General features: G+C 39.3%; 1 protein-coding gene across 2 annotated transcripts in view; it reads left to right on the top strand.

Moving 5' to 3' along the window:
* Nucleotides 1-25,103, top strand: part of LOC124777944 (ubiquitin conjugation factor E4 B) — a 297,870-nt gene that overhangs the window by 130,542 nt on the left and 142,225 nt on the right. For both annotated transcript variants that reach the window (XR_007015809.1, XM_047253495.1), the window contains exons 12-14: nucleotides 1,083-1,228; nucleotides 4,778-5,100; nucleotides 20,094-20,329. Coding sequence is in view for 1 of the 2 variants with exons in the window: in XM_047253495.1 (XP_047109451.1) it covers nucleotides 1,083-1,228; nucleotides 4,778-5,100; nucleotides 20,094-20,329 (705 nt within the window). In the remaining variant the exon portion in view is untranslated. The remainder of the gene's footprint in view (nucleotides 1-1,082; nucleotides 1,229-4,777; nucleotides 5,101-20,093; nucleotides 20,330-25,103) is intronic.

The following is a 25,103-nucleotide window of genomic DNA, read 5'->3' as shown; positions in this document are numbered from 1 at the left end:
TTGGAGGGCAGCGTGGAGGGTAAAAATCGTAGAGGGAGACCAAGAGATGAATACACTAAGCAGATTCAGAAGGATGTAGGTTGCAGTAGGTACTGGGAGATGAAAAAGCTTGCACAGGATAGAGTAGCATGGCGAGCTGCATCACACCAGTCTCAGGACTGAAGACCACAACAACAACAACTTTTGAAACAAAGAATTAACGAAGATAATCCAGATCTGTAGGTTTCTGTTGGCGCAATAGGCATATCATTCTTAATGAAGATACAACATAAACATTTTTCTTGCTACATCTTAAGGAACGAAGTTGTTATTTGTAACTTAATGGTTTTCTGGTTATATTTTATATGAAAATATGCAAACTATTTATCTTTGTCATTTATGTATTATATACGCACATTAACTTTATAGGAACCAGGTACAGCAAGTGGTAAACTTTGGTTTATTGGTAGAATACTGGGGAAGTGCAGTCAATCTACTAAGGAGATTGTTCACAGATTGCTCATGCAACTGATTCTAGAATACTGCTGAAGTGTGTGGGACCTGTACCAAATAGGACTAATAGGGGTATCAAATGTATACAGAGGAGGACAGCATGAATGTTCATAGGTTTGTTTAATCCTTGGGAGATCCTGAAGGAACTGAACTGGAAGACTCTTGAACATGGATGTAAACTATCCCAGGAAAGTTTGTTAACAAAGTTTCAAGAACCAGCTTTAAATGATTACTCTAGAAGTGCATTACAACCCTCTACATATTGCTTACGTAGGGATCATAAGGATACGACTAGAATAATTGCTTCACACACACAGAGGCAGTCAAACTGTGGTCTTTGCGTGCTCCATACATGAATAGAACAGGGAGTCACCCTAATAACTGGCACAATGGAACATACCCTCTGCCATGCACCTCACAGTGGTTTACAGAGTATAGGTGTAGATGAAGATGTAGAAACAGATATATTGTATTCTACCATTAAAATTTAATGTGAAAGAAAAACACTTCAGAGCTTATTGTGTAAAATTAAGATTGATAAATGATCAAACAGTGAAAATTGTGTCTTTAAACTGCTTACACTTTTCCAGACCGATCACTGACTCATAAATGGCGAGAACCAAAGTTTCCAACACAGTGCTGGTTTCTGACCCTCCACTGTCATCACTTGGCCCTGCTTCCAACATGCCACAAGTATCAGCGCCGCATTAGAGCTCTTCGTGATCTGCAGAAACTGGTAACTGTATATTTCCTATTAAGGTTGTGAGATTCATCTATTCTTATCACAGTCGTAAAACCAACCATTGAAATTGAGTATGGCATGCAAAAGGCAGTTATCTTTCTTATAAAACAATTTTACAATTAAATGTGTGAATTCCGCGTGTTTCTTCTGTATAATTTTGTGCAGCAGCCGTTTGTGTTTGTAGTAGAGTTATTAGTGAGTACATGTGCAGTGGCTCTCGTTTTCAGGCTTGAATTGTGTTTTATCACTTGCAAAAGTGGAATTTCTATTATAAGGGATAAAAATAGCATAAAATGTGATGGCACACTTGACCTTGTTGGAATTTGAAGACTTAATCGTGGACTATGCCTGAACGTACTATCTCTGTCAATCATGCTAGAACGCTTGTTAGTAGGAGGCAATATAATCCACTTGAATTCCTCCCACCCCTTCCCCAAGAAGCGTGCCACCTATAACGGTAACAATGTTTGACTCGCTCATTACCATGATATCTCTTGCCAGCAAGGAAAAACAACAAGTGCAGAAAATATGGCAATGAGCGTGAAACTGGAGCTGTGGGGGAGCAGGGAAAATGTTTCTCAACTAAAATATGAAATGAGTTGCTCCATTGCATCTGCTGTGTGTAGAAAGTTCATTGTTGATAAAAAAAATTAAAAAAAAGGAACATGTTTCAAAGTGCCATGCCACTCTCAGGCATGCATCTGGATTGACTGATCGTTACACAACAAATTTTCAATGGCGCAATGTGTCGTCATCTGGTAACCTGATGATTATGGCACATTATGCCGTCATTCATTCAACAATGATCAATCAATCCGGCTACATGCCTGAGAGACTCTCAAGCAGCATATTCACTGGGAAAACCTACAAACAAATTGAAATGATAATTAAATCGACACCCTAGCTGCAAACAGGCGTTGATATGCATAATTGGGGACATGTTGAAAATGTGTGCCCCGGCCGGGACTCGAACCTGGGATCTCCTGCTTACATTGTGGATGCTCTATCCATCTGAGCCACTGAGGGCACATAGGGTAGCGTACCTGCAGGGAATTATCCCTCGCACGCTCCCCACGAGACCCACATTTCCAACATGTCCACACCACTACTTTTGTAGTGCGCCTAATAGATCTTTGTCCATCAAACTCATTACTCGTGGAAGATTAATCTACCATGTCCCGTACGAGTTGGGGCATAGCATTTGCTAGGTCAGCGGCCGGGTAGCCATATTTTAACTATATATGGAGGTGGTATCTGTTCCCGAAATAACAGATACCACACGCTACAAGAATCCGTTCGCTATCTTGTTTGTAGTAGCTTGCCTGTATTCCTGTTTTCTTATTCATTATTAGATCCGTTAACTGAAGTTTTATCATGTGTTAAGTTTGATTCACAGATTTTAGTCAAAATTAAGGATCTGCTCTGAAGTACACACAGCACTTCATGATACAGATAATCTCAATCTGATTGCTACTGCAATATCAGGTGCAGTAACTGCAGCATCCCTAAGAAAAATTATGAAACGCTTGAGACGGATACTGCTGCAGTTAGCACTTTAAAAAAGAATGTATCTGAATATGAGAAAAACATGTAAGTTTTGGCTACCTGCTTATATAGGCTGCACATGAGAAATTGGACATTGAAGTAATCAAGGTGGACATTGACAGGAGCCATCGTGGGGTATGAAGATTATCAGGTGTTACGAAACCTCGTCCAGTAATTTTCAAGTTGTCTCTTGCCGTACTTTAGACACAAAAAAATTAACAAGGCCTGGGCTCACAATGAGAGAAGATCTTACACAGAAACATCTAAGGATTTTGAGTAGTGCCATATCGCATTTCGGCTTTCAGAATGTGTGGACTCAGGGTAACAGAGTAATTATCAAGACCACAGCTGGAATGACATAACTAACTAACATGAAGTGAAAGTACCTGAGCCAAAGTGAAAACTTAACATCTCTCTCCTTGGTTTGATATTAATCTAGTGTAAAATCCCTTGTACTCAAAATACTATCTTGAAATTGTATAAACCCTGTAACTATCTTTGTACATGTGCCTTCACATGCTGTTCTTGTAATTGTAACTCTATAATTGTCTCTGTACTAGATCCTCCACGTATTATCCTTCTATTGCCCTTAACTGTGGTATTACTGAACTTTATTTACTGTTAACACTAAACATTTGCCTAGATTTCTCTAACCTGTATGTAATGGTAGCACTGTAATTATTATTATTTTCCTGGTTACTTTAGTAACTCAACTTCTTGGTTTAAACAGCTAGGAACAAAACTGCAAACCATGTTATTTTAGTAATTTCTTATTTGATAGATAGCTTTCTGCATTAATCTTGTAGTTATTTCAACTGGTTTTCTCTGCTGGCAACATCAACCTTGTAAATAATTCACTTTTTTCTTCCAACCATGAAGTGTATAATGCAATAACTACTTTTCATTCTTTAATCCCCCCCGACTGTGCGTACCCACTTAAAGCATTTCAGTTAATGTCTTTGAATTCTTGTTCCAAGTGTATATATGCTGTAATTCCCACAAAATTTCAGCGTTCACCAATGTAAGACAATTTGTTTTGACCATAGTCTTAACAAGAAAAGAAATTTAAAACTCTTCTTGACCCTTATATTCATTTTATTTATAGTGAAGAGTTAAACGTATTCAGATTGGAGTTTTTGTAGCCATTATCACCAGTGTCCACATTTTTCATTGTGACCCGTTAGATCTTCTAGTCATGCTACCTCTCACAAGATGGCATGAGCATGCATAGTACTGCATATTGCCTCACAGGTGTGAAATGCAAGTGAATTGTTTCCATAATTTATACCTGAGTCTGCTTGTGACTGACTTGTAAAGCAAAATATAGCAAAAGATCATTGCTACATTACACTCTCTGCCATAAAATATCATGCATGTGGTCCGACACAAAAGAACTAAAATCGTTGCTACATTACACTGTCTGCCATAAAATATCATGCATGTGTGCTGACACAAAAGAAATGGAACTGGTGCTGCATATACATGTTCTTACCAAATATTCACACTCAGTGATGGTTGCCTTCACTGTAGGATGCAGTTGAGTTCAAAAATATCTACATTCATTTTTTTCATGAACTATGTAAAATTACAGCCTTTTGTCGACATAATAGCTCGTGACAGATAGTTCCTTAGCAATGCAGGTAGTCTCATTTCTTTTGTGCTGGAGAAATACATTGTCCCAGATAACCTTTAATGATTATTTATTGAGGTGCTGTACAGATGTTAGGCTGGCCGAAAATTGGGAAGTTTGATGTTGTACTTCTCTACAAATTTATATTTAAGTGATTTCTTTTCCAAAGCTGTTCTCATCTTTGCTCTCTAGCTCAAACATTAGTAGGTTTTACATTGCTTGTGACTCAAAACCAGTGATTTCTCTTTAGAGGAGAAAAAAATTGTCTTTTGAAATGTACTGTAAAGGGAAGCAGTTGTTATGGTTTTACTGTTTGTTTCTCAGACATGTAACAGAATTTTTACGTATGGCTGTTCATGTTTGTCCAGGTGGATGAGATGCAAGCGACAGAGCCCCAGTGGCGTGATTTGGGAACAGCTGCACGCAACAAAGAATTGCTGCGTCGGTGGAAGCAGCAGGTGAAGAAGTTGACACGAAGCAAAGCATGTTCAGATACTGGACTACTGGACGAATCACTTGTGCGTCGCTCATTAGTATTCTACTCATCTGTGGCAGAGCTACTGTTGAGTGCACTGACTGACCCAGCTGCTCCACCAGGGCAGCTGCTGCCCAGTAGTGCACCAGCTGTTTTTTCTGCTCTGCCTGAGTGGTATGTCGAGGATGTTGCTGAGTACCTGCTGTTTGCCCTCCAGTTAGTATGCATTTATCTGCTGCAACCTTTCTTATTTGTTTTCTTTATCATTATGCAGTTTGTTTTGGATTGTTATTTTGGTGTATGTCATGACATGAAAACTGCTGACCATCATACAATTTCTAATGTTTTATAGTTTGCAGATACTTCATTCTTAGGAGTCTGTACCGTCACTAACTATAACTTCAGCCACTACTTTCCCTCTTTGTGTATGTAAAATGTAGTAAGGTGTACCATAGTTTTCAATATGATGAAATAATCAGCAACCAGTTGCATAAAAGACATTTAATTTGTTAACCAGCTTAGGACACTTAGTGCGCTTTTTCAGAATATTGTACGCATCACAATAACCTATTGAAACTGTTAAGAAATTAAATTTCTTTTATGCAACTGGTTGCTGATTATTTTTTTGTATACAACTAAAGTTGCTGAGAATGGATAAAATACTAAACAGTTTTGAGTCCACACTAAATTGTGGTTCCCTCTGTAATTGAGTCAATAAGTTAGTCCACAGTCTGGAGAAAAGAAAGAGCATACCACCTCCAATAGGATCATGTTCGTAATTGACACATGTAGAAATAAATTCAGGCATGCACAAGAGAAGTGTTTTGACTCTTGCTGTTCACTTTGTATATTAATAACATGTCAAACAAACCTCAGACTTCTTGCAGACGATACAGTTATTTCTAATGAGCTACTACCTGAAAAAGGCCACATAGGTATCCAGTCACTTCTTGATAAAACTTCAAAGAAGTCCAGAGACTGACAATTTGCTTTAGTTAGTAAGTTACTTGTTCCATGTATGTGTAGCTGCATAGTGGCCTTTTTTTCCACTCAAGAATTCCTCTGTGGTATGAAGTTATTATGGAGAACTCCATGCCAAAGTTGTATTCATTAAAGGGTAGTGCAGATCATTTTTCTTTTCAGTGTTGTACTTATGAATATTTATGTTACTCTCAAATATAAAGCCCTTATAACTGGCACAATGGGAAGTACCACTGCTATTCATTTCATAGTGGTATCCATATTATGGATATGGATGTAGATGCCTTGTAAAATACTGTGATGTTGAGACCTATATTTATATTGAGGACAGCTTTACTTTTTACCATTATAATGTCGTCTTAATTGTTACTAACCATGTAGTTTGTGAACTTCAAGTATCTATTACTTGTCAGAATTTTTGTCACAGAATCTTATAATATTTAAGGTCATGTTTGCAGTTTCAGTTTTCAGCAGGGCATGTACTTAACATTTAAGTTCATATTACTGTTGTGCAAATGCTCTTCTGCCAGTTTTACGAAGTGATCAGGTATCCGAGTGGGAGCCAGGTACTGTAGCTGCATGTGACAAGTGGCAAGTGACAGGCTGGAAAATATGACCATGATATCGCAGCCATGACAATATAAGCTTGGATTAGTTTCCATTCTTGTTTATGCATACACATGTGTAGGTGCCTAGCCAAATCATGCTCAGCATGATGTCTAATTACACTTCTGCATTGGAAAAAATTAATCCAACTTTCAGTCTCATGACAGAACTTTCATACAAGTGTTGAGGAGAATATGGTGGGTAGTATTCTTATAATCTGGTCATAAAATTAACTACAGAGTGAGTGGTGTACTGACCACGTGCTCCTCAATATCGGCCTCGAGTGATACCTATTGGCTGAGTATGACATGGTGGTTGGTCAGTACTGTTGTTCTTCCAAGCCTGTTCAGACAGATTTTAGTTTATAGTGTCCTTGTAAGAACATTTAAGGGTTCACAGTATACATTTGCTAATTGAAAGCAGGTGGCTTTGGTGCTCAAAGATTGTTTGGTTCAAAAGATCTACATTAGATGTACACCTTCCCTTCCCCAGCAGCCCAAGTTTCTTTTCCTATTATATGAACAATTACAGAGCTCATCTGGACCTAGTACTAATGTTAACAAGTAAAGAAAAGAATTCAGATATAGTCATCAATTAAAAATACAATTTAATATTTTTAATACCATCTTACTCGACAGATCATGAACTTTTTCTTTTGCAAGTAATGCGAGTAAGTATTAACTTTGGAAAATCCAGGATGGAATTACAACAGTATTATGAAAAAGATAGAGGAGATGCTGAGTTGCAGATATGCACAACAAAAAGACTACTATACAACTAAACTTTTTTGGCCAAAAGGCCCTCTTCTGAAGTTGACACATTACCACCATCTCTGGCCGTTGAGGCTTTACTGCATATACCACCACCTCCAGCAGAGAGAATCAAGCTGTGGGTGGTGGTGGTGGTGGTGGGAAGGAAGAGGAAGAGGCTGAGGCGGGGAGAAGGAGGGATAGCAGAATAGAAGTGGGGCAGATGTATTGCTACTTGTGGGAGTGTACATGGATGTCGTGGGGACAAGATAGAGCTCCTAGATGATGCTGCAAGCATTTGGGGGGGGGGGGGGGGGCAGAAAAAGAGGCAAGTAGAGGGGGAGAAAATACTTGTGGGTATACTGTTGGAGTAGAATGATGCAAAGTCCTGGATTGGGAGATATAGGTAGATGAAGGCCAGGGACTAGTGAAGGTTGAGGACAGGGGATTACGTAGGATATATTACAAGGTGGGAATTTAAGGAGATGGGACCTGGATAAACTGACTAAACCAGAGGTTGTACAGAGTTTCAGGGAGAGCATAAAGGAACAATTGACAGGAATAGGGGAAAGAAATACAGTAGAAGACGAATGGGTAGCTCTGAGGGATGAAGTAGTGAAGGCAACAGAGGATCAAGTAGGTAAAAAGACGAGGGCTAGTAGAAATCCTTGGGTAACAGAAGAAATATTGAATTTAATTGATGAAAGGAGAAAATATAAAGATGCAGTAAATGAAGCAGGCAAAAAGGAATACAAACGTCTCAAAAAAGAGATCCACAGGAAGTGCAAAATGGCTAAGCAGGCATGGCTACAGGACAAATGTAAGGATGTAGAGGCCTATCTCACTAGGGGTAAGATAGATACAGCCTACAGGAAAATAAAAGATACCTTTGGAGAAAAGAGACCCACTTGTATGAATATCAAGGGCTCAGATGGAAACCCAGTTCTAAGCAAAGAGGGGAAAGCAGAAAGGTGGAAGGAGTATATAGAGGGTCTATACAAGGGCGATGTACTTGAGGACAATATTATGGAACTGGAAGAGGATGTAGATGAAAATGAAATGGGAGATACGATACTGTGTGAAGAGTTTGACAGAGCACTGAAAGACCTGAGTCGAAACAAGGCCCCAGTAGTAGACTACATTCCATTAGAACTACTGATGGCCTTGGGAGAGTCAGTTCTGACAAAAATCTACCATCTGGTGAGCAAGATATACGAGACAGGCGAAATACCCTCAGACTTCAAGAAGAATATAATAATTCCAATCCCAAAGAAAGCAGGTGTTGACAGATGTGAAAATTACTGAACTATCAGTTTAATAAGTCACAGCTCCAAAATACTAACGCGAATTATTTACAGACGAATGGAAAAACTGGTAGAAGCCGACCTCAGGGATGATCAGTTTGGATTCCTTAGAAATGTTGGAACACGTGAGGCAACACTGACCTTACGACTTACCTTAGAAGGAAGATTAAGGAAAGGCAAACCTACATTTCTAGCATTTGTAGACTTAGAGAAAGCTTTTGATAATGTTGACTGGAATACTCTCTTTCAAATTCTAAAGGTGGCAGGGGTAAAATACAGGGAGCGAAAGGCTATTTACAATTTGTACAGGAACCAGATGGCAGTTATGACTCGAGGGGCATGAAAGGGAAGCAGTGGTTGGGAAGGGAGTGAGACAGGGTTGTAGCCTCTCCCCGATGTTATTCAATCTGTATATTGAGCAAGCAGTAATGGAAACAAAAGAAAAATTTGGAGTAGGTATTAAAATCCAGGGAGAAGAAATAAAAACGTTGAGGTTCGCCGATGACATTGTAATTTTGTCAGAGACAGCAAAGGACTTGGAAGAGCAGTTGAACGGAATGGACAGTGTCTTGAAAGGAGGATATAAGATAAACATCAACAAAAGCAAAACGAGGATAATGGAATGTAGTCGAATTAAGTCGGGTGATGCTGAGGGAATTAGATTATAAAATGAGACACTTAAAGTAGTAAAGGAGTTTTGCTATTTGGGGAGCAAAATAACTGATGATGGTCGAAGTAGAGAAGATATAAAATGTAGACTGACAATGGCAAGGAAAGCGTTTCTGAAGAAGCGAAATTTGTTAACATCGAGTATAGATTTAAGTGTCAGGAAATCATTTCTGAAAGTATTTGTATGGAGTGTAGCCATGTATGGAAGTGAAACACGGACAATAAATAGTTTGGACAAGAAGAGAATAGAAGCTTTTGAAATGTGGTGCTACAGAAGAATGTTGAAGAGTAGGTGGGTAGATCACGTAACTAATGAGGAGGTATTGAATAGGATTGGGGAGAAGAGAAGTTTGTGGCACAACTTGACTAGAAGAAGGGATCGGTTGGTAGGACATGTCCTGAGGCATCGAGGGATCGCAAATTTAGCATTGGAGGGTAAAAATGGTAGAGGGAGACCAAGAGATAAATACACTAAGCCGATTCAGAAGGATGTAGGTTGCAGTAGGTACTGGGAGATGAAGGAGCTTGCACAGGATAGATTAGCATGGAGAGTTGCATCAAACCAGTCTCAGGACTGAAGACCACAACAACAACAACAACAACATATTACAAGGGCAGTTCCACCTAAGCAATTCAGAAAATCTGATGATGCAAGAAAGATTGAAATGGAGCAGGCTGTGAAACAGTCATTGAAGTGATGCATGTTGTGTTGGGCAGCATGATCAGCAATTGGGTGTTTCAGCTGTCTCTTGGCCGGTTTTTCAGTGGCCATTCATGTGGACAGGCAGCTTGTTAATTGCCATGTCCACACAGATAGCAGCACAGTGGTTGCAACTTAGTTCGTACATCACATGACTGCTTTCATAGGTACCTGTGCTTTCGATGGGATTGGAGATGCCTGTGGCCTGACTGAAGTAGGTGGCAGTGGTAGGACATATGGGACAGGACTGGCTTCTAGGTCTGCTGCAGGGGTATGAGCCATGAGGCAAGGGGTGGAGTAGTGATGGATTAGGATATTGCATAGGTTTGATGGATGGCAGGACAGCACTGTGGAAGGGATGGGGAGAATAGTAGGTGGGATATTCATCATTCTAGGGCACAAGAAGTGGTAGTTGAAACCTTGAAGGAGATTATGATCCGGTTGCCATATTCTTGGCTGGACTGAGTCTCAAGGGGAGTTCTCCTTTGTGGCCAGACGGTGTGTATGTGGGATGTGATACGTGACTGGAGAGACAAGGCATAGGAGATCTATTTCTGTGCAAGATTGGTAGGTAATTTTGATCTTTGGAGGTCTCAGTGATATCCTTGGTATATTTGGAGAGGGTCTGTTCATCACTGCAAATGGAATGGGCACAGGTGGCTAGGCTGTATGGAAGGAATATCTTTGTATGGAATAGATGGCAGCTGTTGAAATGGAGTCATTGCTTTTAGTTTGTAGATTTTATTTGGATAGAGACATCCTTGAGGTGGGGGATCAACATCAAGGAAGGTGAATTGTTGGACTGAGGGAGATCAACTAAAGCTTTGGGAGAAGGTGTTGAGGTTCTGGAGGTATATGGGTTGAGTGTCCTCACCCCCAGTCCAGATCATGAAGATGTCATCAATGAATCTGAACCCGATGTTAGGTTTGGGATTCTGGGTGGTTAGAAAGGAAGCCCCTAGATGCCCCATGAATAGGTTGACATAGGATGGTGCCATGCAGGTGCCAATTGCAGGTGCTCCTTCAAAGGAGAATTAATTTTGGATAAGGATATAGTTGGTCATGGTGACCAGGAAAGACGTTGTCAGTTTGGAGACAGTCGGATATTGGGAATGAGAAGTAAAGGAACAGGAACTGTAGAGTATAGGTGGAGGAAATGGTTGATTTCTTTTATACAAGAGGGTAGGTTATGGGTAGTAGGCTGATGGTGTTGGTCCACAAGAGCAAAGATTCTCTCAGTGGGGACACAGTAACAGGCCACAATGGGACATTATGGGTGGTTGAGTTAATTGACATGTAGAAGGTAAGGGTGCAGTAAGTGTTAGAGGTGAGGAGAAAGATAGACTCATGGGTATGGTTCTAGGATGGGCCTATGGATTTGAGGAGAGACTGGAGATCCTGTTGGCTCTCTGGAATGAAGTCATTTTGGCAGGGTTTGTAGGTGGACAGATCTGATAGCTGGCACAGACCCTCCACTAATACCCTTCCCTGCTCCCACTCCAGCACTATGCAGTCTTCAGTTCCACCAATGTTCCCACTAGCCTTTTTTCTCATACTCCTTTTCTGCTCCTCTCCCCCCTCTAACCTCCAGACTGCACACCTACATTCCTACCCTGTCTCACCTTGTCTTTGCACACTCCCACAAACAGCACTACACCTGCTCCCATGCCTATTCTGTTATCCCTTCCCCTTCTCACCATAGCCTCCTCCTTACACCCACAACCCCCAGATTGCTTCTCCCGCTAGGGGCAGTTGCTGCACATGGTCCGGCCTCGGTTGCCAAAGAGGGTGGCCGTGTGTGCGTGTGTGTGCGTGCGTGCGTGCGTGCGGCGCGCGTGCGCACGTGAGGCATTTTGGCCGAAAGCTTAAATGTACAGCAGTCTTTTTTTAATTGTGCCTGTCTACTACACAATGTCTTCTCTATATGGTGAGAAGCAATCTTTTCATTTCATAATACTGAATGTTAATTTTGTTTGCTAATTATCAGATCATTAACTCAATCAGTTGCACAAAAGTAATTGCTTTAACAGCAGCTCTGTTGTTAATTTCATAATGCTTTATTGAAGATGATTTCATTTTAAATTCCCAATAATAACTTATATTTTGCAGTACTTACTACTCAAAAGGAAACTACAAATTGAGAATTCATGTAAAAAGCAAGTACAGTAAGATCCTTTTTTAACTAATCTTGGACCCAAATGTTATTTATATTGAGGGTCAGTAGCCAGTCCCTAGACTAAGCGTCGATAGTCTGCAGGTCTTCCTGCACCATAATACAGTTTTCTGGCATTGCAAATTTTCTGTTTATGACAGCAGCATCTTCAAATTGCTTCATGGAGCTTCCAAAATTATCGACCTGATTATTTACTTATACTGTGAACTAGTCATGGTAAGAGCTGAATGAAAAACAATCGATTCATTCAGTTGTAAAAAAAAATTGATTCGTTTGCTTGTAGTTTTACATATTTATCGGATTATTACAAATTTATTTTTTTCAAGTGAAGGCAGTCTGTGGGAGTAAATGAATGAAAACATTCAACACCGTTATAACTTTGCGTATTGACTGTATTATTTATGCTTTCCTTTCAAGTGGAAACAGACAGTAGTTTTTCTGTCAGTTGAACCATATATTAATTCTTTAAGCTGAAACCACTCTTTACTGTTTTAGTTGACTGAGCTATCCAATCGTCATTCTGAGTAAAGCTGGCCTACAGTACTTTCATCAGTTAAACTAAAGCAATGCCACATTATGCTAGCAGAGGATAGCCCTATCCCCAGTGATAAGTGAAGACGTACTTCACGGGGTATGCCAAAGTTAAAATAAGCATTATACATTTTCATTTAATTATTTATTGAAGTGACCAATTTTTTCTTTCCATCATTTAAAACTGATTCGTATATTGTTGTGGATTTAGTTGTTCCTGATGCCATTAAAGCATAACTAATTACGTTCATGTATCGCTGGAGTAAGCCTACCTCACCTAAATTGCCGAGCCCAGACAAAAACTTTGAAAACCCTTGACGTCTGGGTCAAATCAGATTATTTTCCTGAACACACAGAGTCTGTAGATGATAAGATGGATGATGCCCATGGTGTTCTGGGGGAATGTGTCCTCACTTGCATTTCAGTGCCGACAACACCAGCATGTGTGCGCCTCCTACTGATCAGCAGATATGAACTATATACACGAGAGTGACAAGGATTTGTGAAAGTGCATTATAGAGGTGTACATGTGTAGAAGTAGTATTCATTTGCAGTAATGAATATGAACATAAATTAAGTCAGTTTTAACATAGCTCAATGAGTAGAAGGCCAATGCAATGTAAAATGTTCAGTTATGTTGTAGGCAGTGCAGCATCACAGTGCATGCGATCCCTGATTGTTGGCTGCTTCTCATTGTCTCAATAAAGAAGTATGGAAAAATATAGGGTGTTCCAAAATTAACTTTACAACTTTGACCGCATACGTTTGAGAAATGGGAAGAGGCAGAAACGTGCATTTTGCGGCATGATGTTCACACACACCTAAGGTTCTAGTAGCTGCTTAACAGAGTTCAGTGTGTTAAGGTGATCATATTTTCAAGACCAAATTTGGGACACATTAAAAATGTCTGGTATTGCAAGTTTGTTATAAGAAGTACTTTAATATATATTTTATGAGTACCTTATAAGATAGAGTGTGAGAAGACGTACAGTTTTTAATAGTGCTTTAAATTTTCTTCAGTTTGTCTGTATTCTTCAACAGCACTTGAAAATATTTAACTCAGGTTTCTGTAGTCACTAACATTGATTTTGAGTTTCTGCAACAAACTTTGTCTAGTCACTGCTCCATACATTACTTATATGTGAAAATGCTCTTATAATTAGCAGTAGACTGATACAGGTGAAATGAACATCTGATTTGGGATACATATTTCATAATGGTTAAATCTGGAGCAAATTGGTGTCCAAAATTACTTTTGAAAAAAATTCGAGACAGAACTAGAAAAATAATGATTGTCAGAAAAAGGAGGGGTGGGAGGAGGGGGAGGGGGGCAGATGGCCACCTTAAATATGTGCACCATCTATAGCACACAAGATACTAATCAGTATTCTAGTAACATGACTGGCCTAGTGTGTCCGCATTAGCATGTGATGTTGCCACTCTGAGCAAGCTCACAGTTCCTGCAGATCCCGAACAAATAAAATAAAAATAAAAGTAATGGAGTTCCACATATATAAAATCTGGTGTGTACCAACCATTCCACACACTGTGTCAACTGCTGAGGGGTGGCCACTTAGTAACTAACATGGGAAAATAAGAAAAAAACAGCTTCACGTGTGTGTGAACAATATGCCACAAACTGCACTTTTATACCTTTTCTCTTTCTGAAATATATATGATCAGAGTTGTAAAGATCATTTTGGAACATTTTCTATATGCATAGGAAAGCATCTAGATGCACTTGCCTGTGGGTTTTTATTAGACTAAAATGAAGAAACTACCTACAGGTTGGTCCTCATTTAATGGATTTTAACTAAGCTTTTTTACAGTCTGTTTATTTCCAATCAGTCGAATTTCCCCCATCACAAACAAAGCTCCGGGTTTACCCTTGACAGTTGTATAAAAATCCCTCAGTATTCCTCTGAACTCCTCAGAACTTCTGAGACTTTTCATCAGATCTTTCAGTAACACTTTGCTTTCAGATTTATTGAAGACTTAATGCATCACTATTTTACTATCATTTTTGCTACATTCAGATGTTGTTTGTCTACTGCGTTTTGACCTTCATTTAAATCTGTGATGAATGTCACTTTGCTTTTATAGAAATTTTCTAACACAGCAGTTGAACCACAGGGATCTTTCCCATACCTCATATCCTAGCTCGACACATAATTGCCTATTGAGATACTGTGTGAACTATTACCTGTCACACTTGCCAAGCAAAAATATTCTCTCACCTTTCTTAACATTCATTGTAGCCCCTGTAGCCAATGATGCCATAACAGCCTTACTGTCAAGGATTCTCTCCTCTGTGGAAACTAAATCATAAATCATAAATCATAAAATCCAGCTTGTTAGTTAGTAGGAGGTATGAGTGCAATTCACTTATTGGTTCTGTAACTAACTGCTCATGGTATTTTCAGAAAAGACATTTAGAATAAACTCACATGAACCTCCATTTCAGTACCTGCTATAGTCTGGTGGCTCACCCGTTCTGCGCATGAAATGTTGAAATTTCCTCCTATTACAATTGTATAAGCAGGAAATTTACCCACAACATCCTATAGATTTTCTCTGAAGCATTGTGACACTGTAGCTCCATACTCAGGTAGCCCATAAAAGTATCTGATCAATTTGTGTGACTTACATTTTAATGATTACTTGCACCCAGGTAACTTCTCATTCTGAATCTGTGATAATCACTTAGGTAGTATCTAGGTGTTTATGCCAGTAAATACAAATCACCAGCAGTGTCCAACCTATCTTTATGTCATGTATTCCAGTGATAATTAAAAAAATTTCTGCTATTCACTCCTAGTTCCGGACGGTTTTCTGTTCCTACTGTATAGGAACCCAGCCAGCAGATGTCATTTGCACTGACATAAGTCATAATTTCTCGTTGGTTGCACCTTGTGCATTCAGTAGCTGCCTGTGCAGCTGTCTCTGCGTCTCTGATGAGACCCCCTCCCCCCAGCAAATGTGCTCTGTGCACACTTGGCTTCCTTCCCTGTGTGTTAGCTATTTGTCTGCAGGGCTCCTTTATCAGGCTAATGTTAGGGCTTTCAGTGGCCATTATAGCTAATATCTGTTCCTGGCTGGACTTTGCAGGAAAACCAGCCACAGAACCAACAGACAAAGCACAAGTGTTGCGTCTGCTGTGCTCTCAACAGTGGGCAGTGCGTCATATCTGTTGCCAAGGTGTAAGGATAAGTCAAACTGGTCATATCATGTGGATTAGAAGCTGCAGTGTCATCAGAGGCCTTTGGGGAGAAGAGAAGCAGCTGTATGAATATCAAGAGCTCAGATGGAGAACCAGACCCAAGCAAAGAAGGGAAAGTTGGAAGGAGTACATAGAGGGTCTGTACAAGGGAGCTGAACTTGATGGTACTATTATAGAACGGGAAGTAGACATAGATGAAGATGAGATTGGAGATATGATACTGTGAGAAAAACTTGACAGAGCTCTTAAAGATCTATGTCGAAAAAAGGCTGCGGGAGTAGATGATATTGTGTCAGAACTACTGACAGCCTTGGCAGAGCCATCTGTGACCAAACTCTTCTGTCTGGAGTGTGAGATGAGACAGGGAAAATACCCTCAGAGTTTAAGAAGATTGTAATAATTCCAACCCCAAAGAAGGTAGTTCCTGACAGGTGTGAAAATTACTGAACTATCAGTTTGATAAGCCGTAGTTGTAAAACACTAACATGAATTCTTTACAGAAGAATGGTAGAAGATAGGTTAAGGAAAGGCAAACCTACATTTATAGCATTTGTAGGCTTAGAGAAAGCTTTTGACAATCTTGACTGGAATACTCTCTTTCAAATGCTACAGGTGGCAGCGGTAAAATACAAGGAGCGAAAGACTGTTTACAAATTATACAGAAACCAGACAGCAGATATGAGAGTCAAGGGGCATGAAAGGGAAGCAGTGGTGGAGAAGGAAGTGAGGCAGGGTTGTAGCCTATCCCCAGTGTTATTCAGTCTGCATATTGAACAATCAGTAAAGGAAACCAAAGAAAAATTTGGTGTAGGCATTAAAGTTCAGGGCAAAGGAATAAAAATTTTGAGGTTTGCCAATGACATTGTAATTCTGTCAGAGACAGCAAAGGACTTGGAAGAGCAGTTGAATGGAAGAGACATTGTCTTGTAAGGAGGGTGTAGGATGAACATCAACAAAACCAAAACAAGGATAATGAAACGTAATCAAATTAAATCCGGTGATGCTAAGGGGATTAGTTTAAGAAATGAGACATGTAAAGTAATAGCTGAGTTTTTCTATTTGGGCAGCAAAATAACTGATGGTAGCTGTAGTAGAGACTGGAAATGGCAAGAAAAAAATTTCTGAAGATAAGAAATTTGTTCACATTGAGTAAACACTGAAGAGCCAAAAAAACTGTTACTCCTGCCTCATATTGTGAGGGACCCCACAAGCACCCAGAAGTGCCACAGCATGACATGGCATGGACTCGACTAATGTCTGAAGTAGCGCTTGAGGGGACTGACACTACGAATCCTGCAGAGCTTTCCATAAATCCATAAGAATACTAGGGGGTGGAGATCTCTTCCGACCAGCAAGTTACAAGGCATCTCGGATATGCTCAATAACATTCATGTCTGGTTCATGTTTGGTGGCCAGTCGAAGTTTTTAAACTCAAGAGTGTTCCTGGAGCCATCTGTAGTAATTCTGGATGTGGGGGGTGTCACATTGTCGTGCTGGAACTGCCCAAGTCCATCAGAATGCACAGTGGACATGACTGGACGCTGGTGATCAGACAGGATGCTGCCCGAGTCATGTCTAGACATATATCAGGACTCTAATATCACTCAATCTGCACATGTACCACACCATTACAGAGCCTACACCAACTTGAACAGTCCCCTGCTGGCATACAGGATCCATGGATCCCCATACACATCTATCTGCTCAATACAATTTGAAACGAGACTCATTTGACCAGCAACATGTTTCCAGTCATCAACAGTCCAATGTCAGTGTTGAAGGCCCAGGCGAGATGTAAAACTTTGTGTCGTGCAATTTTCAAGGGTACACAAGTGAGCCTTCATCTCCGAAAGCTGACGTCGATGATAGTTCGTTGAATGGTTTGCACGCTGACACTTGTTGATGGCCCAGCATTGAAATTTGCAGCAATTTGCAGAAGGGTTGCACTTCTGTCAAATTTAACGATTCTCTTCAGTTGTCATTGGTCCTGTTCTTGCAGGATCTTTTCCTGGCCGCAGCGATGTCTGACATTTTATGTTTTACTGGAGTTCTGATGTTCTGGTACATTCGTGAAATGGTCATACGGGAAAAATCTCTACTTCATCGCTACCTTGTAGATGCTGTGTCCTATTGCTCATGCGTCAACTATAACACCACATTCAGACTCACTTAAATTTAGATAACCTGTCATTTTAGGAGCAGTAACTGATCTAACAACTGCGCCAGACACTTGTTGCCTTATGTGGGCACTGCCAACCACAGCACCGTATTCTGCCTGTTTATGTATCTCTGTATTTGAATACACATGCCTATACCAGTGTCTTTGGTGCTTCAGTGTAGATTGAAGAGTCAGGAAGTCCTTTCTGAAAGTATTTGTCTGGATCGTAGCCATGTATGGAAGTGAAACATGAACGATAAACTTTTTGGACAAAAAGAGAGTAGCAGCTTTCGAAATGTGATTCTACAGAATAATGTTGAAGATAGATGGGTAGACTATGTAACTAATGAGGAGGTACTGAATAGAATTGGGGAAACAAGAAAATTGTGGCACAACTTGACCAAAAGAGGGGTTCAGGTGATAGTACACATTCTGAGACATCAGGGGATCACCAGTGTAGTATTGGAGTGTAGTGCGGAGAGTAAAAATCTTAGAGTGATCAAGAGATGAATATAGTAAGAAAATTCAGAAGGATGGAGGCTGCAGCTGTTATTCAGAGATGATGAGGGTCACACAGAATAGAGTAGCATGCAGAGATGCATCAACATGAAGTTAGGAGGGACTCCAGACACACTACCAATACCATTGCTTTCACCAGTGGTGCCCTATGTATGCTGCAGCCTGTATGTGTTGATTGCAACCAACTCATCTTTTAGCTGTTCCCACACACAGTAAGCCTTAACTCACATCCATTTTCCATTATGCAGAGTTTTAATATAACCACATACAGAACCTACTAAGTAATCAGTTTGAGAGTAACAGAAAAACTGTTAGAGGCTGAAACAACAGATCAGCTATGTAACAGTTTCACTTCAGTTGAAGGCTACACCACTGAAATTAAAATTATAGAAGAATAAAAAAAAGAAAATGAAAATGGACATAGGCATCTTGTAGGAGGTGATAATATCGGTACACAAACACAATAAAAAATATAAGCTGCTGTATAAGCATTGACAGGCACAACTGCACTACACACAGGTAGGCAATAAAATACTTAATGACTGATAAATCCTTTGAATACTAGAAAATAAACAAGATGTGGAAGTTCCACCTTAGATGTATGACTTGGATAAAAAAGACAATTATTTACCTGTGTAAGTGTTTGTTGGGATATCATTTTTAGTTGTGCTAATTCTAAATGTTGATGTATAATAAATTTAATAAATATAATTAAATTCCATGTTAATATTTTACATATATTGGGACAGGTATTATTCTGTTCTCTGAATTGGTAGAAAGGAAAATAATTATAAATTACTTTCTAACAATTTGCCACCTAGCATTAGAACTGCTTAAAAAACCATCTTTGGAGTGTAGTTGAGTCTTTAAAAACTGTTTGCATACACAAACTAAATGCTTCTGCTCATAAGCCTCAAACTCCCTACTGTTAATTATACAATAGGTGCCATATATACATTACTAATTTCAAACCATGTTTTTGGAGTTTACCATTTGCTCTTCAACAGTAGCTTGTGTTGGGAGTGATTCATGAAATCTTTACTCATGTTTAATATGACATTACCCCAATAACACTGTTGAATTAGCATTCGAAATGTGTTAGTCAAAAGTTCAAAATTTATTGGCGTAGCTAACAAGCTTTGATATGATCAGTTGTAATTTTTAAAATAATCATTCATCTCAACCATACCTCTTTAATTTATATTGTAATTGTTCAGTAATTAGTTGACAATTCAAGACTTTCTTCTGGGTTAGCTCAACATTTAACAGATACAAAATGGCATTAAAGATTGTTTTTAATAGTTTGGATTGAATTTGGTTCAGAAATGATCACACACACACACACACACACACACACACACACACACACACACACACACACACACACACACACTTTTACTTTTGGAAAACACTTGTGTTGCCTCATATTTTTTCCCTTCCATATCTCAGTATATTTTGTATGAGTATCATTTTGTAATGACTGGGAAATCAATTGCAAATATTTTCATCACAAAAGAAAACTACTTTTATGAATTAGAGCTAGAGCTTTGCATTTTTTTACATTAATTGATACAAATGAAAATGATTTTATTATTCCAGATTTATGCCAGGTGTCGTTGCTGACTGCATGGAAAATAACCTAATCTCATGGTTGTTGGTAGCTGTGTGTTGCCCACAATTTATCAGGAATCCTTATCTAATAGCCAAAATTATTGAAGTTCTGTTTGTGATAAATCCTAATGTGCAGTCAAGAACTGAAACTCTCCATGATCGTGTCATGGCACATCCTATTTCACAAGTGCACCTGCCATCTTGTCTAATGAAATTTTACACAGGTAATAAAGCTAAATATTCTCTCTCTCTCTCTCTCTCTCTCTCTCTCTGATTGTTTCCCTGAAATTATAAATTTTTAAGTAGTGTTCTGATGCATAACTTATGTGTTGTGATGCATGTACGACAGCTCTGACAACTTCACCATCAGCTCATTATTATACCTGAGCCACACTTCCTTTTTTTTCCATAGAATCAGTTGTAGTTTTCCTCAATAATGGTACACTGTTCCTGTCAGTGTGAGTGCCAGATTGTCAGTTTCTCTGCACAGTTGTGTACTGTGATTGTGCAAGAGTGAGGCTCCATTTTGTTCACTTTTCAGTAATGACTAAACTAATTTTTTGTTCATTGTAGGAGTGAAAATAGAGATAAATAGTATTGATCATATAATTCTTCAGGCTTTTCCAGTTTTATGTTGACATGTTGAATAATCATGTTTTCTGTCAGCTGTTTGCGTTGTTCTCGCAAAATATATCAGTGGCTTGACTCGCTGTCTTCTTCAGGTGCCCTCTGAGACTGACAGTGAGTCAAGCCATCAAAATATTGTACAAGAACAAAGCAAGCAGCCAGCAGAGACCCTATTATTCAACATGTCAGTACTGATAATATTTAACCCTACACTTTCAGAAAAGGCACATGGGACGTAGGGACTCATAAGATATTTGTTTTGTGTATGGTGAAAATACCTTAGCAAAATAGGTATCCTAGAAGTGATTTGCTTAATTCTCATCGGGAGATTTTGAGACTTGGTCCTCTCTACATTTCTGTCTGGGATCAATTAAAATGTTATTGATGGTCTGATCAGTGTAATTAATGTGACAAAAATAGGAAGAAAACTTGCTAGCTTTTAGGGTGCATTCTACCCTATCCCATTTAGCTGTTATAAAATATTTTGTGCTTACAATGATGCATGCATCAATGCATTGTTCAGATACAGGTAGAGCAAGTTGTTTTCAAAGATATGTGAGAGGGGAAAGTAACTGCACTAGCAATATTTATGTTGCACTGGTGTCTGAATTTATTTTCTTATAAGGTGAACAGTTTGGGTGATTTGGGCAAGTTAGAAAAATTGGTTTACCTGATATAGTGAAGATAATCTCTGGGTATTCTGAATGACTTTGAGAATTTAACAGTTAATTGACTGAAGTAGATATATTAAACAACTTTGTTGGAAATTAAATAATTTAGGAATAAAGGAGACCACTCACCGACACACCTGTGTCCCTACATTGTGCTAGTTGGGCCCACAGTGCTGGGATTGCATTTTGACATTCTTGCCCCCCCCCCCCCCCCCCCTTCTCTATTCAAACCTCCATGTCATCTTAATCATGTGCCACACTTCCTCAGCTTTGGTGCCTTTGTGTCATGTGTCTAGCCTAGGCATCTGCCACCCCTTCAACCCACTTTCCTAGCCGGCATACTTGTTGCCTGCCTCTCTCTATCTATCTAACGTAACACGACCCCCACTGCCCACTGCACACTAGTTCACCTCCCAAAATGCAATCCTGGCATTGTGTATCCAGCCAGCATAACATAGTGGCACAGGTTGTGTGTGTGTGTGTGTGTGTGTGTGTGTGTGTGTGTGTGTGTGTGAGAGAGAGAGAGAGAGAGAGAGAGAGAGAGAGAGAGAGAGAGAGTGAGTGTTTCAGCTCATTAAAGGATTTGTTCTAAAAACTAGAAAGTGTTCTTCTTCCTTTGTGTGTACCTGTTCACACTTCTGCTATTTGGTGATTGGTGTTCTTCACTCCTAAATTATTTAATTTCTGCCAGAAATTACACAGTGAGGTTCTGCTTTGGAGAACAATTAGTTTAGAGTCATCCCAAAAGGAAGGTGAAGCATGCCCATTTTGAAATGCTGGTCATCATTCATAACAAAATATATTAATATTACGTTATAATGATGGCAATTTGAAGCATTTTCCAACAGATTTTTGTCAAACACTGTGGAGCACAGCACAGCACAGCACAACACATTAACAGTGATACCAGTGTGGTTTCCAAGGGAGGCAGAAGAGGCAAGACCCTGTAAGTTACAAAATTGTAGCTTAAGGGAAACTGCTGTCTGATCTCCATTGTGTTGGGGTCTTGGTTATGATAGCTGCAAAATCTACCACCAGTACACTTAGAAAATGTAACTCCTATAGATTTTTTTACTTTGTGTTCCTAATATTTATTATTTCAACAGGCTGAATGTCATTTTGAGAAATATTTTGTGTGGAATGTCACGGTCATTATTACAGCACAATTAGCGTGTAATCAAAAGCAATGCCAATCAGCCCATATACAGGGTGTTAGTTTTAACTTGAGCAACTAAATAATGTAGGAAAATAATGTTCTGTGTGAAAAGGTAATATTAATAAAGGGAACATATGTCGGCACTATGACTGACCACCTCCTAACCAACCCCCCTGCGTGTGCAAAGTCAACCTTGTATTTTAAAATGGGAACGCCCATTATGTATTGCATGTTCAGATTCTACGCCAGAAAAATGCGTACAATTTACCCAAACCATTGTTTCCCATTTGTAGTAGTCAGCCCTATAATTGACAGATATCAAGTGTGCCTATTTTTGCAGTTGAGAACCAATGCATTTGCTTCTATGTTTAATTTACAATGTGAATGTAAACCTTTGTGCTCTAATGGCTGATATTGATGTTTAAACATTACTTGAGTATTGCAAATGTGATTGTGCACTACAAATAATATGACTAGACATTAACATTTTTGCAAATAAGATACACGTATCATAATGTAGTTTTCTGTTGCATATGGGGTTGATTGTGGTTAGTCCTCAGACCATTGGAATGCTTGACTTTGATGACTGCCCTCAAACGCTACTATCAGTGTGTGTTTTACCGTCCAACTGCCATAACTCTTGCTTTTGCCGCTATGCGGCTACTGGCAGAATACAAACCACAACCCTCACACTAAGAAAAATGTCCATGGAGTGATTGTGACAGGCACACCTGCCATTGATGCTCACTGAAATCTAGCACCCCAATGGTGCGAGGGAAGGAAACTCACCAAAAACAAGCATCCCGATGGGAACGGAAAACTATTACATCCATGTCGTCGTTCCTGGATCACAGTTTCTAACCAAACATTGAAACAGCGGACCATATTGTACAATCAAATTTGCAACACTAAAATTGATGTTGAACATAAATATCAATTGTTACAACACAACGGTTTACATTTACATGTAAATGAATTGTAGAATCAGATGTGTTGACTGTTAATCGCAAAAACAGGCACACTTAATATTTTCAATTACAGTGTCATCTATCACTAATGTAAACAATGGTTTGAGTAAACCATACGTATTTTTTTGTGTATAATCTGAATATACAGTAAAAATGAGGGGGGGGGGGGGGGGGGGTTCCATTTGAAAATATAAGGTTGACACTGCCCACCAAGAGGCGTGGGTAGGAGAGATTGACAGTTGTAGCATAGACCTATATCCCCTTTACTAATATTAACTTTTAACCTAGAACATTTTTTCCACATAACTCATTGTTTTCAAGGTACTTAGTTGTCTCAAGTTAAAACAAACACACCCATATAAAGAAATTCATCAAGGAAGTGAAGGAAAAAGTTCAACTTAAGAATAAGAACAACATAGTAGGCTTAAAGCTGACAGCGACACATTGTTACCTGCCATACTTTTTTTGATATTTTCATTACTTGCATTTCTGTACATTACTCTAATTATTATTTTGAAAAATTTAATGGAATGATTTGCGAAGACACAAATTCCAAAGGGAAGTATTCGTCAACTGGGAATACTTCGACAAAAGAAGCCCACGTAGCGTTTTAACAAAACATGGAAATTTGTTCACAGTTTGAAAGTTCCATAACAAATAACTATCTTAACGAAAGTTTGGGCTTTTTGTGTCTGTATGTGAAGTACCAACTATCTTAATAACAGAAACACTATAACAAGGCTTCACTCGTGCGGCCTCAAGTCAGGAACACCACACTGGTTCAGAAAAAAATGATTAGGATAATTACAACAGTGCATGATGCACTTGAGTAAAGTCGTTTAATCACAACTTGAGAGTCTAACAAGAAAACAGTGAGTAAAACAGTAATAGTGTCCTACGTGTCATGTCTCTTAGCAAAGTTGGAGTCAAAATCGCCTTATACTGTCCAATGTTTTTCGGACGACAAGAGACAGTGTGGTATTGGGTTGCAAGACTCACACGTCTCTCAAGTCAGTTAACTAGCACATTGTGTGTAGCTGATCCGCTTCTCTGGGTAATCAGCTATGTCGATCTCCTAGTCTCAAGCGAGTCCAATACGTGGATGTATATAGAAATCTATATTCAATTGTTCATTAGTCTTTTTACGATCAACACAGACACTAAAGAGCACAGAATTTTCTTGTTCTTCTCTGCCCATACACGGAAACTCTGTGGACTGTACATCAGGTACTTGTCTGCTGCTGTTCAGTTGCTGGGTCCAGCTTTTTCTCATAACTGTTTTTTGACCTGCACATACAAATAGGCGATGCACAGTAGGGCATATTCCTTTCTCCCCCTCACCTCTAAAATATTTTGGTGGAAGGTAGAGTGGTTCTAGAATTTACTCCGAAATTCTCGAAGCACTGCAAGAGCTGATGGCACATCGAGAGCGATTCCCTGATTTGAGTGGTACTAATGTACTTGGCACGCAGCCCAGTCCACTGGCTGTGATGGAACTGGCTCACTATGGGTAGCGTGTCTGCCTATATAGCTGCAGATGGCAGGATACACAGCCAACGATTTGCAGCACATGATC

This window comes from Schistocerca piceifrons, chromosome 2 (genome assembly GCF_021461385.2).
Source record: "Schistocerca piceifrons isolate TAMUIC-IGC-003096 chromosome 2, iqSchPice1.1, whole genome shotgun sequence".
NCBI classification, from domain to species: domain Eukaryota; kingdom Metazoa; phylum Arthropoda; class Insecta; order Orthoptera; family Acrididae; genus Schistocerca; species Schistocerca piceifrons.
This window is presented reverse-complemented; position numbering and strand designations above follow the sequence as displayed.